The sequence below is a fragment of the Drosophila innubila genome (assembly GCF_004354385.1).
Source record: "Drosophila innubila isolate TH190305 chromosome 2L unlocalized genomic scaffold, UK_Dinn_1.0 4_B_2L, whole genome shotgun sequence".
Taxonomy (NCBI): domain Eukaryota; kingdom Metazoa; phylum Arthropoda; class Insecta; order Diptera; family Drosophilidae; genus Drosophila; species Drosophila innubila.
The window spans coordinates 27,716,921-27,737,249 of NW_022995372.1; the positions used below are offsets into that span (position 1 = coordinate 27,716,921).

General features: G+C 34.1%; 1 protein-coding gene across 1 annotated transcript in view; it reads right to left on the reverse strand.

The window, feature by feature from the left end:
- Positions 1 to 20,329, reverse strand: part of LOC117781060 (tyrosine-protein phosphatase Lar) — a 123,166-nt gene that overhangs the window by 71,513 nt on the left and 31,324 nt on the right. The window contains exons 2-4 of the mRNA XM_034617780.1: positions 15,979 to 16,020; positions 14,227 to 14,358; positions 13,982 to 14,143 (exon numbers count right to left, since the gene is read on the reverse strand). Of these exons, the coding sequence (XP_034473671.1) occupies positions 13,982 to 14,143; positions 14,227 to 14,358; positions 15,979 to 16,020 (336 nt within the window). The remainder of the gene's footprint in view (positions 1 to 13,981; positions 14,144 to 14,226; positions 14,359 to 15,978; positions 16,021 to 20,329) is intronic.

Sequence of the window (20,329 nt, forward strand, 5' to 3'; positions counted from 1 at the left end):
CATTTAAAAAGTGTAGCATACTTTTATGCGTCGCCATTTTGATAGAACATCGTAAATCATGCAAGGTCCAACCCACAAGCCACGACTCAACAAAACCTCCCAACACTTCCCTCCCCTGACCACGTGCCTACCTCATGCTGTGCTGTCAACCCTTTTGACATTTCTGCCTGAACTGCAACTTTGACATTTTGCGTTAGTTTATGCGATATTTCATATGTGATAAGAACAACAACAAACAATAATAACAAAAATAACTGACATTTCCACTGTACCCTTTTTTCAGCGAGTAGTTGTTGTCCAGTGTTGGTCAACGCTTTCGCACGCTCGTGTTCCTTTTTTTGCAGCTCATTTAACACTTTGTGTAATCTTTGCAATCGAATCGAAAATGTTTGCAGAAATGGCCGAGTTCAGCAAAAAATTGGCTTATTTTGGATAATTCTGACATTTGTTTTAGCATAAGGTTACTAAAATTTTACTTTCACTGATAACATTTTATATTGTTCTCATTCTACGGTTGCTTCCCTCCTTTTCTTATTCGTGTTTTGCCAAGTTAAAAGAAGATAAATGCATTATTTTTTATCTAAAGAGCGAAAGTTGCTTTGGGAATTTTCTGGCACAGCAAGTGAGAAGCGAAATTGTGTAGAAAGTGAAAAATAGAGATAACGTTTTAAGTTTTTCTTCCGTAAAACACCTTGGTTTTAGCCTAAGATTGGCAACTTATTTGTTGCTTTGGTTAGTTCATTGAGGTGAATGAAGTATGCAATTAAATATTTCTTTCATCTTTAAATGTAAATTAAATTTAAACTTGCATTATTTACAAGATAATTTTGAGCGTGTCATTTTGTAATAATCATTCAATTAAGTTATTCCAGTCTAAGTAAACCAATTTGATTTTCGATTGAAAACTATGTGTGAGAATTTTCGCTCCCTAGTTATTTTGTTTTGGGAATCAGTCATTCTGTGAGTCAGTCAGTCAATCAGGAAAAAGAGATTCACATATACTGTAAATGTATTTTATGATAATGTTACAAATTCAATTCATTTCTCAGTTATATTAGGCAATTTTTTAAAGAAATATTAAGAGCTTTTATTTTCTTTTAGAGCGTGCAGGCAGAGTAAATCACGTGCTGAACGCTGATAAGAGCAATCCAACAATCTGAAAATATTTTCAACAATTTTTCATTGTTTTACTGTTGGTACAAGCCGTACCATAGGCAACGCCTTTCAATTTCAGTACGCGATTTATGCCAGATGTCAACTGTTTGACAAGAATGACCCCGCATAACCCAAGGCATGCCACACCCCAACAGACTCACACACACAAAACACATGACAGATAAGTAAAAACTTTGTATAAAAAACAAACAGAAAAATAAAAACCACGCCTTTTTTTAGCTTTTGGCTTTTAAATGTGTGAGACAAGCTAAAAGCGAATGCAAAACTTTGTTACACATGTAATGAAAAAAATAATAAATAAACAACCACAATGCTCGACATATCATGTGACGAGATGTTTTAGAGCCCCAACTCCAACTCAGCTCAAAGAGTTTCCCTTTCCTTTTTCAGCTGGTGAATTGCGTCGATTTACCATGCGAGTGCTGTCGCTAAGCCGCACGCCAAGTTGAGATATCAAAAGGCAAACACGACAAACAAATAAACAAATAAGCAAACAAAATGTAAAAGGGAAACAAAGACATATCTCTCAAGTGGCATCGTATGTCAGGCCAAGTGCTGCTCGCATGTCAAGTGCATGGGCTCAACTCAGCTGATGTGAGGTGAGGTGAGGTGTGTGTGTGTGAGTGTGTTTGTGCCCCAAAACCCACATCCATCAGTCAATCTAATTTGGCTGCGAGGCATCAAAAACGTAAGAAGTGGTGAATATGCAGAACTATATACACATACACACTCTATATATTTTTAGCCCAGTACTCTAAAGGGAAAAAGGCTTACGTGTTTGTGGCAATATTCCTATTTTCGAATGAAAAAAAGGAGTTATTAGTCCTATGATAGAAAAAAGGAATATTTAAAATAAAATATTTATTTTAAGATTTCTGGAGGTTAAAATTGAAGCCGATTGCTACATTGTTGTTACACAATAAATATGAAAATATTTATTTTAAGTACTGTGGCTCTATGGTTAGACGTTAAACTGTCACAAATATAACTTTTCCAATTCGAAAAATTGGATACGAGCCCCACTCTGCATTGCTAAAAATGTAAACAGTCCTGAATAAAATTAAATGTAATTAAATATACACCCGTCGTCAATCGTATATGTAGTTATAAATTAATAAAAATAAAAGAGGAAAAAAGAAATCAAAATAAAAATAAACAATATATTTGAAAATACAAAACTACCCTGAAAAAATCAAGTTTATAAAGTATATAAAAATAAAAAATATTACAATACTTAAGTTTTTCTGAAAAAAATTATTTTCATATGAAATACATTTGAATTGAACATATTCATATTTAATTCTATTTGTATGGTTTATGGTCAAGCACCTGGATTCCATGAAGTTTGTTCTATTTCATTTTATATTTTCAATTTTTTTTGTATACTTATATTTCTTTTTTTCAAATTTTTTTTTTATTTGTGGTGATTAATTTTATTTCGAAAATACGGGCACGTGGCATTTAACAGACCAGCAACTCGATTGTTTGACTAAGTTTTAGGCATTTTCAAAAATATTTTAATTTCTCTTCTTAATTTTAAAGTCATGAGCATTAGGGGAGGCATTTATTATTTACAAGTCTCTGCTGTGGTGGCAGCTGCAACAACAAAGGCAGCTTGGCAATGCAGTTGACAAAACAATGAGCCCAAAGTCAAAGCTAAAGCACAAAATGCAGGCAAACAAAAGCTGCGCCCACAAAAGTATGCTTTAAGAATATGTCCCAAAACATTCCTAACTCTATTGTACGTATGTGTGTGTGTTTTTGTTTATGCTTGAGCTGGAATTGTTTGCACAATGAGGCGAGTTTGAGCGCATAAGCAGCAGTCTCTGTTCACGCATAGCTTCTGGTTCCCCAAGCACCAAAAGAGAACAAACTTCGCATAGTTAAACGTTGCGACTAAGCTACGCTTATAATAAGTATGAAAGGCATTAGATCAAAGTATTATGCAACTTTAGTTACAAAAAAAGTGAAGTGGGTGGACGAAATAAAATCTACTCAACCAGAACAACTAATCATATTCATAGCAAACAATCGATAGATACTAAAAATATGACAAAATGACAGAAAAAAAAAAAAACGAAATGAAATGAAAGTAGCCAGGATAAACTCTGCAATTAGCTTAAAAGGGTGAGCAAGCTGTTAAAAGAATTTTTCTTTTCTATGTATTTTTATTTAAATTAAATATATCTCGTGTGCTAAGTGACTTAACACTAGTTAATACCCGTCCACATTAATTTCATTTAAACATAAACAATTTGAGACTGGCTCTCATATAAATCTAAGACCACATTAGGCTGCCTCGCCATAAAGTCTCATATACTTGAATCCTTTGGACTAAACCATAAATAATTTCAATTTATTGTTAAGACTCTTGGTCCACAGCAAGTCTAATTCGTAATGCTTAACTATTTAGCAGCAAGTGTTATGCTCTAGTCCTCTGTCGAATACTATATCGCTGTATTTCCCGACTCGTTATCCCTCTCTCTCACTTGCTATGTTCGTCCTATCTAAACTTCAGGGCATAGACATCAAATCCATCCACTGCAATGCGTCAAAACCGTTTCTCTTGCGAGTTAGGGCTGCACTCTGAGCGCATCGTTTACTGTTATGATGATGAACTTTATTCAAGGCGGGCAACGAAATGACGGAATGACGAAGAGGCGAAAGGGGATATATGTAATATATTGCATGTAACAAATGTAAAACATGCTATTCTCTTAGGAAAACCTTGTTCTATACGTGTCTAGTGGCAAAAAAAGTAATTTCACTTTTCGAAGAGCCAATAAAAGTTCAATTTTTTGAAGTCGCTTCCAATTTTATTTAACGTCATTACTGATGAAACTTTAATACCGAAAAACTTGCACTTGCTTGACATACAGCAGGAGGTAACTGAGGGGGCAGTCCACCAAGTCGAGCAATAAAGAGTGGAAAATGGTTACAGTGGGTGTTATATAGAGCATCTATTGATGGCTAGGCAGCTGACATTCGAGTAATTGGTCCTGCTAGCAAAAACATAGAAAATTAAATACTCTTACTTTGATTTAAAAAGATATGTACAAATATTTATAAATTGTCTTCCAAAAAGTGGCACTTTAAAGTTAAAATACTTTTTTTTTAAGTTTTTTCAATAATAAAATTTTTGATAGCCTACTTATCAATAAGGTTTTATTAACTTCTTATTCTGTTTTTTACAAATCTTTTTTTTTTTCGAATTTTTATAAAAAAAAAAAAAAACGTTATTTATATTACATACATGTGGTACAGTGTTCTGTTGCTAACAGATTTGCATATAACTACAAACTGTAGGAAAGGTGAACAATTTGTAATAGGCGCTTCCGAAATATTGAATTAAAATTCAAGTTTAAGTGCTTCTAAGTATTAAGTTTTGAACAACACCCTAAGCCCTTTCGATCCCAACGTTACCTGAGAGCAATTTTAATTTTTAAAATTCGTCATCTCTCCATTTACAAGATAAAAAACTTTTAAAAATTTTATGTGAAAATATCTTTCTTATATATTCTTTAAAAACTCAATGTTCATTTTTCCTATATTTTGGCAAATGTCCAAATTCCATGTTGATACGCATCAATTTTCATTTTAATCCTCAACCAACTTTAGCCTATTCTGTACTTTTGATTAGAGCATTCGTTTCAGCTAGTGTGGCACACTTTTTGTATATCAGCTTCTTCTTCAACTTTTTACTATCAATTTTTCAATTTAGTTTGCAACAAATTTTCTGGCCAAGTTTTGCAGTGGTTGCCACAGTTCTGTTGCATTATATGTCTATGGCTGCACGACGATGTTACTCAATTTAAGACGTTGCTGACGACGAAGTCGCTTTGATAGTTACGTGTGGTTGCACACGCGAGAAGGGGGTTTCCCCATTCGCCATTTACTTCCCACTTCTCGCAACCGCAGTCAAGTAGATATTCCAGCAAGTCAGAGCTTAGTTATTGCTACACTCGTATCATTTTGGGGGTATGTACGTATAGAGTACTATATATATATTCTATAGCAATTTCGCCAAGCACTTGAATTTCAGCTGCCACAAATCATATGCAATTTAAATGGCCATTTAATGTTCCATATTTATCTTAAAGTGCAAACTCATGAGCTATTCAAGTTCTTAAAAATGTGAGCAAATTTCTTTTTGTTTTTTTTTTAATTAACAACATATAATAATCACTGTGGCCAGCAGTTCGCGCTAGTGACGAATGCAGCATTAATATTGAAATCAGTTCCATTTATGGCTGCAATTAATATACACGTCAACATCTTTTAAAAAGAATGGGACAGTCTTTTTGTGAACGCTTTTGAGTCAAAATCGGAGTATTGATATATTTAATTTAATTTTATTTTCATTTTTTTTTTAAATTTAAATAAAATTTTATTATCTTACATCCTACCGCAGAATTAATCAGAAAAATCAAAATACTTTTCTTATGATCGATTTTCATCTGTCGCAATTTAAAAATATAATGACTTACTATAATAACTCGAGAGATTTTTGTTATGTATTGAAAATTACTTTGGTGCCAGCTTTAATTGAGCATGGGTCTGTAAATGCAACAAATTTCAAACAAATTCCTCGTCGTTATCATAATGTTGTTCAGTTCGAAAAAGGCTGGTGGGCATGCACACACACAGACGCACTTATTATTAGCATAACTTTGTTGTACTTTATGTTGCAGCTTTAGTTTAAGTTTTACAGCGTACTATTGCTATGTCTCACTCACTCTCTCTCTCTCTCCTTCTCACTTTCTCTTTCTCTCTCTCTCTATCTAGCTCACTCTTTTATTTCACTGTGCTATATCATATATTAAGCGCACAGCGCTCTAAGCCCAATAACTTTCATGCACACACCGTCATATACACACAGTTTATTGTGTATATGGGATGCTGAGCACAGCTTGGTGCCACTGCATTGCTGCAGGGCAGTCAGCGTACTTGCCTGCAATATTTCCCATTTAAACTTTTCGCTACAGTACAATTTTCATTATTAATATGACTTTTTAGGCAGCCGCAAACGGCAAAACGGCGCCAAGTGGCTGTCGGCCGGCTGTTCTGGCCAGGCTTTGGCCATCCTGTTGGCCAGTTAAACGCGCCCTATGTATTGTCCATGTTAGTATGTGCCCCTCCACTTAAAGGGGTGAGGCGCAACGGGCGGTCGCTGCAAATGCCAAGGATAAAGTTTTTGCTCAGACTTGCCGTTTGACTTTGCAACAAGTGTAGATAGAAAGAGAGTAAGAGAGCAAAATAGGGCGGAGTTGAAGCCATAAACAGTGTCCAGGCGGCTTTTTAATCAAACCCAACTAATGGTCCGACCGGTAGGTAAGCCTCATACCATCGCCCATAGCTTAACCAACCACCCAGCCAAAAACCTAACCGTAACCACCAAAGCCGCTTATTACTATAAAGTGAGATTAATGAATCTCTGTGCGACGTCGTTTTTTGGCTGGCAATTAATGAAATTTATTTGTGCCAACGCTTTGGCCAGCTTATAATGTTGTTGTTGTGGGTTACCAGAGGGGATCGAAGCGGGACAGCGGATGTGGCGCCAGTTGGGGCGTAGGTGTGGCAACTGTGGCAAGCAAATTTAAAAGCAAATTGTTTTGCGTTTTTGTCTTTGGTGACTGCTAATGAAATTGTTTTAATTTACAGCGCATAAAAGCAAGCGAATAGTGGGTAGAAGAATGTCTAGACTTGACTCTGACATTAACTAAAAGGACAATGAAAGATCGAGCTGGAAAAGATTCTTAAATCGGTAATATTTCATATATTCAAATGTTCATATTTAACATTATGTCAGTAAAAGAAAAAATGGTTTTGTATTGAAATATCTCGAAAGACTAAAATTAATTTAATACAAAAATTATATTTTTTTATTATATGTATTTATTATATTTTTGACAAATTTTCCAATTTTGATGACTTCTAAATTGCAGAGTTTTTTTGAGATATAAAACTAAAAATTGATCTTCACTCTCTTGATATTTTAAGCCGCGTGTAATAAATACCCCTAAGAATAAAAAAAACACTGACAATATAGATGAATTTATTTATAATTTATTTATGTTCACATTTTATTCGAAATATGTAAATACTTTGTGGATACTACAAATTTATCAAACAAAATATAAAATTATAACTGCAATTCAACTTTTTTAGAAATTTGATTTTTTTCTAGAATATTGAGAATTACAAAACAAAAAGCTGTATTCGAGGTTGAAGTCAAGTGACGAAAGCATATTATACCAAAAAAGCGAAATTACATATTACTGTATATTAAAATTTAACAAAAATCAGTAAAGCCGTTTTGTCATAAGTCGCCAAAATGCTAGCCTAAAAACCTAATTTTTTCTGTAAAATTTTACCTGAGTACTTAGAAAAGCATTTTAAAGGTAGAGGTAAAACCCTCAAACATACCTTTTGCAATATCTAAGACCGTAGCTTCTATGGTTTGGAAACTGTTGGGGCTATAATTTTAGCGGGATTTAGCGTTTTCCCGCTTAGCTAGAGGTTTTTTTAAAAAGTCGTAGAGCAAATATTTTTAGACTTTCGAAGAGGAATAAGTCCCCATCATCAAATCTACATTTTTTTTTGCGCTTTGATGCAAACAATTAGACAAACAAACTTTTAATTCATTTTGGGAAGATAACAAAACCTTTCAAATTTATTTATCTTTTAAACCAGTTATTGGATTTGGTTGAACGAGGCATCAATAGACGCGAATTTTTGATAAGAAATTTTAACAAAAGGCCAAAACGACCCCATTGGTTGCCATCATCTAAATTTTGCCCCTCCTACTAACACCCCTTATCTCATGAGCCAGATGAGTTAGAAAAAGTCTAAGTATGCAATTTTATTATTTAAGACTATACCTTTCGATCGGTTTATAACTAGATCTGATCGGACAGTCGAAACAAATTTAAACTGTATATATCGCTAGACGCCTTTCGTACCTGCCGTGCTGCTTTCGTCACTAGCGCGAACTGCCGTCCGCAATGATATAATTAATACAAGATTGATCATTACAACCATTGTCCTTCCCCTTTATTGTACTTATTAAGGATAGCCTTAATCCCTAATACAATTTCCCTTCAACTGTGACCGTCAAAGTGCTTTACAATGTTTATCTGTTTTCTAACTAGAACTTTTGCTTTTCAACGCCATTTCCTTGTGATCTTAATTAAAATTTTTAAAATGTCCATCAAGTGTGTCGCAATATACCCAAACTTGCAGTACTTCATTGTTTTATTTTGTTTTTCTTGTAGTTTATACGTAATACGAAAATAATAATGCAGCACATTATAATAAATATACAGCGAAATAAAAGACTGTGTGTGTATTTCAGTAAAGGACTAAGAGGGGGATATAAATATAGCACGCAATAAATTTAGCAAAGCGCCAGCAATCAGCCAACAAATTGTAAACAGTAAATTTTATGCTAGGCAAGCTGCAGGGCATGACAGGCAAGGGGAAAACTAGCTGGAAAAGGGGAAAGGTAAGGGAATGAAAGTATAGGTATAAGGATGCTGGTTTTCCACATTAGCACTAAATCGCAGCGACTAACGCCGCCAGTTAGTTAAACGTTTTTCGCATAAATACAAACACACACACGCACACCTCAAGAGGAGGGCGCTAAGCCACGCCCACAAAAGAAATATAGCTGCAGTAGTGTAATCTGCAGCGGAAGAGAAATGTGCGAACTAATCTTTATTTCGATATTTGCATAAAACAACAACAGCAACAACAACGAGATCAACGAGGAGTACAAAAAAAAAATAAAACAAATATGTCAAAAAATGTGCAAGCATCGTCGTTGGTTTTTGGTTTAGTTGCACTTGTTGTTTTGTTGGTGTTTTCATCTATTTTTTTGTTGGTGGCTGCCACTGCATAAAACTGCAAGCCAAAGGATTTACTGCACTGATGCAACGCCCACATCAGTGCACGCCATTCTGACACCCAGCAACAAGCAGAGATATTGCTAGCTGCTGAGACAGAGTCACGTTATTTGCAGCTGCTGCAATCTATCCGGCAAACTCTAACTCCGTCAGCAGCGGTGTTTGTGTGTGCAGTTGTGTGTGCGGGTGTGTGCGTATGGTAGAAGGTGGCAATGACGGCTTTGTGGCGAGTTGTAATAAGAGCAACAGCGGCAGCAACAACAGAATCACAGCTCTACACAGAGAGAAAAGAGTTACACATATAAATTCAAAATATGTATTTGCAATTCTACAAAAAGTCACACAATGCTCGTAAACAAGTACGAATTACTAAAAATAAGTCTTATCCTTTAGACAAATTCAAATTATCTGCATATATGAGTATAGCATATTGAACCAAGTAAGAAAGGCGCTAAGAAAGTTGTAGTCTCAATTTAACTGGATATTCTTTGTTATATGTCTTCACTTACTTTAATACTCACTGAATGCCTTTATCGGTTAGTCTTATGGGACAGACAAGAACATCTTATACTTTTAAACTGGGCTGACACGATTCTTATTTAAGTATGCACTATGCATGCATAGATTAAGAATCTTGTTCTTATTTTATTTTGTATTTGTTACACCGATGTTTACAGATAAGGATCAAGTATGCAATAAATGAAGAATGAAAGGCAAATTCTAGTGGGTTTTAAGCTCAGTTAAAAAGTGCTTAATTTGCAAAATACTAAAATTTTGGGGCTCAAGCTAGAAGTGTACGAAATAATTGATATTTTCGCTCTGTGTATACAACCCTAAACACACCTGTTCACACACACTTACACACACACACACACACATGCTGGTGCACATCTCGTTGCAAGTGTTTTTGATCTCGCGCTGCTTTAGCCTGTTGGGAATTTTGATTAAAAATGCTTCCACGTGAAGCTCAAACGTGCTTGGCGTGTACTTGGTGACAACTCTGGCAGCTTGCCTCTTCGTTGCAGTATGTGGCGGCACATAGAGGGCGTGTCACTGCGCCCTTATTGGCATTGGCGCGTTTATTTTAACACTCGCGAGTGTGTGTGTGTGTGTGTGCCTGCAAATTTTTACATTGAGATTTATCACACCAAAAACTTTAGCCAACAGGCAAATGAGCAAAAATGAAAGTCAAGTCGAAGATTGAATTCTCTTTTTTGACTTAAGCAGGACTGATAAACTGTAAAAGAAGGAAGGTTTGTCCTGGAAACAGGATCAAATATTATTTCAATGTTATATTTTAAGAATCAATTTTTGGAATAGCTCTTATTTTTAATTTTTTTTTATAAAAATTACAAAGACAAATTACATTTATTTTTTTTATATCTAAAATTGAAAATAGAATTTATATAAAAATGGAAAATGAAATATTACAATTGAATGCTTATATTTAAAATTTAAAATAAACTTAAAATAATATAAATTAAAATATCAATAAACAAGACTTCAAAGAAAATTCATATAAAAATACTACGCATCAGTAAATATTGAAGGACAAATGGACTCTTAATGTTCATAACACTCTTGGTTACTGTATAAAGATGATGTAAATATCACAACAGAAGCCGCAGCCTTTTTTCAACTGCTCCATAAAGCAATTAATAGTTAAGGCTCCTGGCGTTTGTGCAGCTGCAGGTGAGTTATAAGAGATGATATATGCATACATATAGATGATGGATATACATGAAGCTAAATGCGGGAATCTCATGGAAATGAGAAAAAGTAAAAGGGAAAAACTTCCATGCGATTAATTTGCGGCAGTAAACAAAAAGAACTGGATAAATGTTGGCAAAAGATTTACAAACTGAACAGGAATTAAAGTTTGTGTGATAAAATATTATAGTACACATACACGTGTATGGGGTTCTTCAAAATATGTACATCCAAAATTTCAGCTTTACTTTGGTCGCCGGCCTAATACGTTCATGACAAACGGTCTGGATTTAATGGCAACTTTTACCTTCAGTCTGCTTGTAGTCCCTGTTAAACTACACTAATTACTTCCCTTCGTTTTATGAGTGCGAGTATATGTACGTTTATGGGATGGAGCTCTATCAAGGAGCGTTACAAGCGGCCACAAATCAAATGCACACCAATTACCTGGCGCCAGGGCGCACAAAGCATAATCAACTGGCATAATTAACAACTAAAAATGCACACAGCGAGTTGTGCAGGTGTTAGTACGTGTGTTTGCCACCCACAGTGAGTGTATCAACCAAAATATGTTTTTCTCGCCTGGCCGTGCAATTTTCACACATTTTGCGGTGCTACGCGGCACCGCGGCGTCGCCACCTCCCATAAACAACAACAAAAACCACAATAACAAAATCAAAAACAACAACGACAAACAAGCTACAAAACAGCCTGTAGACAGTAGTAAATTATAAGTTGCAGTCTAACGGCAAAGTACAGCACATTACTCATACGTCTCATGTGCATAATTTTTTTTTACCATTTTAGCCTCGCCAATAATTATTTTCCGCTAACAAAATGGCTGCTAAAGTAAAACTGGCTCAAACGATTGCAGAAATCTAAAATATTTGAATTGAGCTGCAATATAAAGCTCAAAATTTGGGTGCATAATAAAATATGATGTGAAACGAATGCGATATTTATAAGTTGATTACTTTTGGTAAAAAGAGTCCATACAAAAATATTTTATAGGTTAAAGCCCAAAATTAAAGGAAGTGAAATATTATTGCGATAGATTTGCAATATAATTTAAATAAAAGAAAGCAGAGTTGAACGTTGTAACTAAGAACATTTAAAAATGCAATTGTTTAAATTGCATTAAATTTTGTTTAAAGATTCCATCGTACCCTTATACGTTAAGAAAAATATGTTTATCATTTTTTTCAAAATATAATATATACATAATTTTATTTTATCCAAACACTTTACTTCACCAACTGAATATATGTATATTCAAATTATAATTATGTAAATATTGCTTAGGTTTTTTTTGTTATTTGCTAATTCTACTCGATTTGTTTTAAAACGATATTGCAACAATAACAGAGCAAAAGTAACAAATACTATAATATACATAAATATAAATAAAAAAAATAGTTGTCTATAAGTACAATTTACTTAGTTGCAACTCACACATTTGCTTTAGCTCTCTTTAAGCTCTTAATAACATTAAACTTTGTTTTACTTTACTCAACGAACAACAAGTAATTTAATCAAATTAAAGTTGTTTAAGTGGTTTCAGGACATGAATTTTGATTGGTTGCTTCAACAAATTATAAGTTTATAGTACTACAAATTTGATCACTTGTGAATGCACTATTAAATCAATATAATTATAACTTTTCAAGTTTCATTTCCTCTTCTTTTTTCTTGAACCAAATTTTGTTGTGTTGATTTAGCAACCGATTAATTCGAATAAATTTACTGCACACTTAATTAGTTAAAAGCTGCTTTAAGCTCATTAAAATGTTTGGAGCAGCCAAAAGTTATAAGACTCTTGGTCCGCTCACCCCTTTTGCAGATGGAATTAACAAGAATGTTTGTTATTGATTTGCAGAGGCAAAAAGCCAACAACGAACTTTTAGCTGTTTATAATTTAGTGCAAAAATTATAAATACTTTTGGCCGGGCTTGGCCCTCTCAGTTTAAGCAAATTAGTTCAATTGCCAGGGCCAGTAAGTGAGCAGAGACTATCCCAAACTTCTGGCCCATTCCCCTGGTATAGACTTGATTAGGCTTAGGCAAAAACTTTATCCTTTGCACAGTTGTAAATAAGCAAAAGTAAATTTTGGCAAGTAATTTAAGCCACACAAACAAGCTGGCAAACAACTTTGCAGTTACCCTTAGGGGAGGCAAGGGGATGGTTATGTGGGAGGGGATGGAGGGACGGGGTGTCTGCTATTACGCCAAGGCATGTAAAGTTCTTTACCCAATTTTAATTCAAAATCAATGTATGAACTTTGCTTACATTACGCTAAAACTTTCCCATACCCACCCCCCTCACGGGCATCCCCTCCACCTCTGAATGTCGACTGAGGCTTCAATTAAGGCGCCTGCATTTGCAGTATATACTATGGCTGGATGGATGAATGGTTGGATAGAGGGATGGTTGGTTGAATGGTTGCACTATGGAAAGTTTTTGTAAAAAACTTCAAAAAAAAAACACAAGTCTGTAATGTTCCTTACTGTACATTTTAACAGTGGCCGGCCCTGTTAAGTTAACAGACGTTAAGCACAGCTGATGTAAGCGAGGAATTTGAAAGTGATTTAATTTGATGGGAATGGACCCACTTTTCCAAACTGAAAATGTTGTATTTGTGCGCTTTTACTTTTACTTTGTTACTTTATAAAGTATTGCAACAACAGGAGGAGAAAACTATTGTAAATAACTTAATAGACCCCTTTCCTTTTTTTAAGTACGGGGTCTAAAAATATTGCTCTTTTTATGAGCAAATTCCCTTTGGTATAGTAGTCAAATCTTGAAAATATTTACCCAAAATGTGAGGAGCATAATACCACCTATATCTGAAAAGCTTGGTTCGGATATCTAATAAAATAAAACAGTTTGTAAAACAAGAAGTTGCTACGTAATGCTCGTATGGCAACTATATGATATAATAATAATAGATAAATGTTAAATTTGATCATGACTTCAGCTAGCTTGGAAAACAAATAATTTGTATAAGATAGTTTTGAGAAAATCGGCGTTACCACGCTCAGTAGTTCTAGACCCAGTTCCTATTGTTATTAAAAGCTTAATGTAAAGAATAAAACCAAAAAATCTTGATTCATTCTTGAGTTATGAATTAATTACAAAAAAAAAATGGGTGGAGTTCCCACTGTGACTTGGCTGCTGTATGAAATGCCACTTACCTTCATAGATGGTTAAAGTTGCATCTGCGGATACGGCATCGCCCACGCCGTTCTCAGCCACACACTCGTAAGGCGCATCATCTCGTCCCGCCCTAACTGGCTCAATTCGGAGGATAGAAACGCCGCCCGGTTGCTCCAGCACCGTGTAACGCGATTGAGTGCCTGCATTTAGAAGTATGAGTGCATGTGTGAATGATGTGAATCGTTGGTGTCATGACCTTTCTCATATATCGCTTGCAACTTACCTGAAACTTTTTTGCTGTTTTTGCGCCAAACTATCGATGGTGGAGGATCACCGCGTGCCGCACAATAGAAGCTGGCCACGCCTCCAACACGAACGCCCTGATTCTGCGGTTTCCTGATAATCTCCGGTGGATCTGTGAAAGTGGCAAAAGAACAGCATTTGAAGGTTAGTAAAATATCAATAATTGCAGTACGACGACAGGACAACAATTTTTCAGTCGACACGGAGTAATGCAGTTTTAACGGAGTTGACCACAGATTTTACTCTGAAAAGTAGCTAACACTTTATCAGTTAAAGTGATGTAAAAGAGTTGGTAGTCTAATTTCAATTTACTGAATAGGATTAGTCCTACATATTTAAGTCGCGATCTTAATTAGTCATTTTGCTCAGTAGGTCAGTTATTTAAAAACCATCTGAATAGGGGCAATCTTTTAATTCATTTACCGTTCCTGGATGAGATTGATTAAATTATTCAATCTACATCATTTGAAATCTATTCAACTAATAACAATTTTTTTTAACCCTGTAATTTCATATTAATGTAGTCTTCAATCCGATTTATGAGGTCATTGTCAACAAGACTATAAAAATTACTAAATATATAAAAATTGTTTAAATTAGTAAACACCTTAGTTTAAAAATAACTTTATATCTAGAAATATAAGATAAGGGGGAAATCGGGATTTTCTGGCCTGATGACCAAAATTAAATTGTTACTTTAAATTGAAAAAAGAAATATGCATAAAAAGAATGAAAATTAGCAAAAACTAACAATGATGATAAGTTTTGATATGCATTTTTTTGCGTCTTTTCTTTGTTTGAGTAATCTAGAGAATTAAAATTAAATTGTAAAATATAAAAAAGAAATTGTTAATTGTATATATTTTTATATTGTTATATAAGTATATATATACATTAACAATTGTAATTTTAAAAAAAAACTGTTTAAATAAAATTAAATTTTAACCGACCAACTGATTAAAATAAAAGTTAAATTTCATGAATGGTTGAACTAAAATTCGTTGATTTAAGTGACTCGCTCATTTGAACTTATTCGGATCGAAACGACACAGCTCATTTCTTAAAAGTGGGAAATAGATTTGGTGCTGATAAGTAGGCAACACTTTTGCTAGTCAACACAACGCCATTGACTTTGCATAATTATTGCCAAAGCAACAAGCGTGGAAGGCAATATGCATACAAACATACATATGTGTATTTTGGCAGCTGCGTTACCAACAACATTTTTAAAGCCTTTCGCTGTTGCAGCGAATTCGATTTATTTAGCATTTCTCTTTGTTTTTAGTGTTTCGCTTTTCTTTTTTTTTTTACATATTTGTCACAATATGCTGTCAATACAACGCTGCATGTTGTTTGCGATACATACACACAGTCAGAGATACGAACAGGAAACGCTACATCTTTATGTGTGTGTGTTTGTGTGACATTTAAAATCTGGCAAAAATCACGAATCGTTAAACAAGCAGCAAAATATTGTCATGTCTCCCATCCCAATTCCCATTCCCGTCCCTTTCTCTACCCCATTGACATCGCCAATTGTCCTGTCGCGTTGTCGTCCTGCCGCCATTTTTTTCCAGTTTTCCTGGCAGTGCGTAAAGTAGTTTACTCAACATATCAATTCGATTTATGCATTTTATTCAATTTAAATGTTAAATTTACATTTTCATTTGCATTATCATTTACTCTTTTTTTTTATTATTACGCTGCACTTTTTCTCAAGCAGCAAACTTACGTGTCAGATATTGTATATAAGGAAAATCCGAAAAATTTGCATCTGTAAATGGTCGTCAACGGTTTAATCATTTTCAAAACGAGCGCAGCAACACGACTTTTTCGATTTACGCGTTTATTAATTACTTTATAGTTAAAAATTTATAATTGGTTCATTGGTCTTAAACTTAAATGTAAAACTAATTCTTAACTTAAGTGATAAGTGATAGAATAATTATATAAATAATATTAAAGTCTTTTATTTTGTCTGGAAATCTAATTTAAATTAAACTACATACTTTTTAATTCATAATAAAATATCGGTACACTTTGCTTAAATTCTAATACATTCAGTATAAAATTGATCTTGAAAGTTACATTTAAATTTCCTATTTCAACTCCTTACATAGGTGAGAAACCTTTAAATGTAATTAAAAAATCTTAAAGACAATACATCTTTGAAATGCTGAGATTTAAAGTTGAACAAGTTAAAACGTATCTCTAGAAATTTCAGAAAGTCTAAAGAAATTACATGAATTCAATTTAAATCCATTTGATTTTTGTTGAGTTTCTTTTAACTAACATGTATTTTTTATTTAATATGAAATTGAAAGCATTACAAGTTCTTAGAGTTTTTACCAAAGATCTTAGAGTTTTGTTAGACATGATATCTTTAGGGACTAGAAGTCACTGTGCAAACAAGACAAGAAGTTCGGGTTGAACAAAGGAAAGAATATATATAGAGAAAGAGAGAGAGAGATATTATAATGAGATAGAAAAAGAGATATAGTGTTTGTTGCATTGTTGCTTTGGTCACAAATCTGAGGACATTGTAAGTAGGAGTAATGTAAATAATTTAAAGTTTGCTACAGGCGTACACAGCCAAAACATGCAGACCATTTGTTGGCTAATGCGTTGCCATTGTTGTGATTGTTACCAAATACTTTTTGGTATCATTTGGCAAGTTTTGCGTTCAATGTTTGCCTCGAAAACTTGTTGGCCAGAGAGTTTTCCAACAATAACAGCAAAAATGAAAAGAAAATAGTGAAAATATTCGTGATATGTGGGTGTGGCTTTGAAGTTGAGCCAACAGTCAACAGAACAGCAGTTGTTCGGGCCAATTTCATATGCCACTTTGTGTCTACCTCAATTTCAGCAGAATATTTCAAATTTGACACTTGCAAATGCAACTGTGGTCACGAATTTAACTGCAAACAGTATTAAACAACAGAAGTAAAATTAAGGCCAAATGAATGCGGTAACATCTTTGAATGAGTACCAAGCTAAATTATAAATAAGAAATTTTAATAACAAATTGGACAACTTAAGTGTTAAGTTATCGTTGGTTCATAAACTGCATCAGAATCTTGAGTATTTTATATTTACAACAGTATTTATATTATTTATGATTGTTTTTTAAATTTTTTCAGCAAACTATCTACAGAGTCTCTCATCAGGCATAAGATCATCAGGCATAAGAAAAGACTTCAACAACTTCATCGAATGTCGTTCAAATTTACTATAAATTCATGGAGCAAGTGTTTTACAGAACGTCTCACTTAAAACTATTATTATTTCAGAATGCCTACATCACAAGATTCTTAAAAAATACTAATACTTCTTCAAATCCCTGTTGAATTTAGCGAAGAAAACATATTAAGGAACATTTTTAAACAGAATTGCGTATTTTTGCTGTTGCTCATTATAAAACGCCCAATAGAGTTTTGTGGATCTGAGTGGCAAGAAGAAGATTACTTGCCTGTTGTTGCTCGCAATGTCGTCGCTGGATTTGCGAAGCACTTGAAAGCATTTAACGCTTACGTTAACAGTTTTTATAGCCCAAGAAGCAAGTAGAAGCAGCCGAAGCAATAAGCATATTGGTTTGTGGCTGTAATGAGCTAAGACCCCACCTACCCCGCAATATCCACATCACCACAAGATGGCTAAGCAAATATACCGCGATTTCTTCATCTTTTCTTTATTTTTTTTTTTTTATCTCAGCGCCTTCTTTTGGCGCATTTGCTAAGTTTAATGTTTGCTTAAACAATTTGATTGCCAAGCGCCAGACATACAGAGAGACAGTCAGACACTTGCGTGACGAGTCATAAAAATCGTATCATTACAGCCATAAAACTGGAATTTCTGTTTATTTGTTGGATTGCCAACATTGCTTCATGTTGTTGTTGCCTGCCATAGAGCAAAAATTTAAATAAATTTAATTATGTTTGTATTCAGCGAGTGGATGAAGGAGCCAGAGAAGGGACAGGAGTACGAACATTGCCTGTTACAAAGATTAAAGGAATACCAAATTAAATTTGTAGATGCTATAGATAGTAGTAGAAGCGCCAGGTCTGCTTTGATTTGATATAGGGGCTTCATATACGTGTACGTGTAGTATGTGTAGTTAAACTGCAACCAACTTTTTGCCTTGCGTGCAGCTTTTTGCTGATTTTTCATTTCGCACGATTCGCTGGCTGGGGATTTGGGAGTTGGAGGTTAAGCTCCATAGAGTGAGCAAACAGTTTCGTTGTTGATATGTGCAAATTGATTTCAACGTTTGAAATGTGCAGTTATAGATACACACTAACACACACCCAAACAGACACAAAACGATACCCAGTCAGCCTGGCAATTTATATGGAAATTAATACTAACATTTTTACTATAACAAAAAGAAGAAAATTGCGCAAAAAAAAATATATGTGTATAAAATCGAATTGATTTTGTTCAAAATATTCTGGAAACATTTTCCCAGACAGTGACGTAGTTTAATAATTAGAAAAGGCAGTTAAAAGGTGCATGGGAGTATAATTTTGAAAAATTGTGGAACGTTTGCAATGTATGTAAGTTGTGTGAAATGTGGGGTTATAACACATACAATTTTACTAAATGTAGAAATCAAAACTCGCTCAATTGTGAAGTTCGATGTAAAATAAGTAAATAAATATATAAAAAATAAAATCAAGATGAAATCATATTGCAGTAATTATATAAATTACACAATTTTTCATACTTTACTATCACAAATTAAGTTTTTGTTTTAAATTAAAGCTTATGTTCAGGGGCTTCTAAGACCACAAATCGATATATCGGAGCCTAGCCTCCAAATATTTTGGAGGTATGCATATGATATACATTACTATTTTATCACATGTGATTTATGAGTTCAAGTATAACATACAGTTTTTATTTTCATGTTAATATTCATTTAGTCTAAAACTCAATTAAGCCTCCAACTTTTCGATGATTCAAAATCACAAAAACGCAACTCTGTGACCCTCTAACTTTCTCACTTTTTAACTCCTTTTGCAGTGACGCCTCTGTTTTTAGAACATTGTAGAATTATGGCTATAACTTTTGGCCTTGTTTCCAATATGCCAAAAAGCTCATAAAAATTGACCGCGTGCGGTAAGCAGAGGGTAAGGTGTTCCTTTTCAGAGAGACTTTGGGAGAATGGCAAAAGAGGCGGGGCAAGGGGGCTAAAGGCATATAAAATCAGCATATGCTGTGCGCCGTAAAGTATGCAGCTGTTTTTTATGGCCGTAACCCTAGTTGAGAAAGTTAGGCCTTCAAATGTTTTGGGCCTGGCAATTTATGACGCTACTTCTAAGCTCCCCCCTGGCAACTTCTCCTACCGTACCACCTACCTCGAGCAACGTTTTTCTATTTCATCTGTACGACTTTTTAATAAGTGCCAAGTGCGGGAGGAAAGAAAATTTGCCAACATTTTAGGGTTAGACTCTGATGTAATAGGAAAAGGCTTAAGCTGCAAAGTGTTTGGAGACGTAGAGACTCCCCGCGGGAGGAGTGTACACTGATAAAAAAAATGTTCTAAATTTAAGATTTTGGTCTATAGCTAAGAATTTTGGTCTAAATAATGCGTCGAGAATATAAAATTCTTAAATTAAGAGAACACATCTTGGATCTAAGAGCATTTAAAATAAGATTAATTTCTCGTTTTAAGAATAAATGTTCTCAGAATTAAAATCAAAAGTTAAAAAACTTAAAAATGATTTTTTAAACTTAAAATTTTCTGTTTACTTGTGATTTATATATAATACAATTTTTTCTGTTTTATTAATTTTATAAATGTTATTACAATTTGTTAGGAGTGGGATTCGAGCCAGCAACCTACTGCTCCACAACTAAAGCGGTTTCTCTAACCAGAGCGCCACGGGGCCAGCTTTTGTTTCATATGAAATAGAACATATTTATACTTTTCTAAGAATTTAAGATTTATTTTCTTGCATTAAGAATTTTGATTTTTTAAATAGATATTCTTAGTATTAGTAATATGGTCTTAAAATGTTCTTATTTTAAGAACAAAATATTTAAGATGAATGTTCTTGATTTTAGGAGCTGGTCTTTTTTTC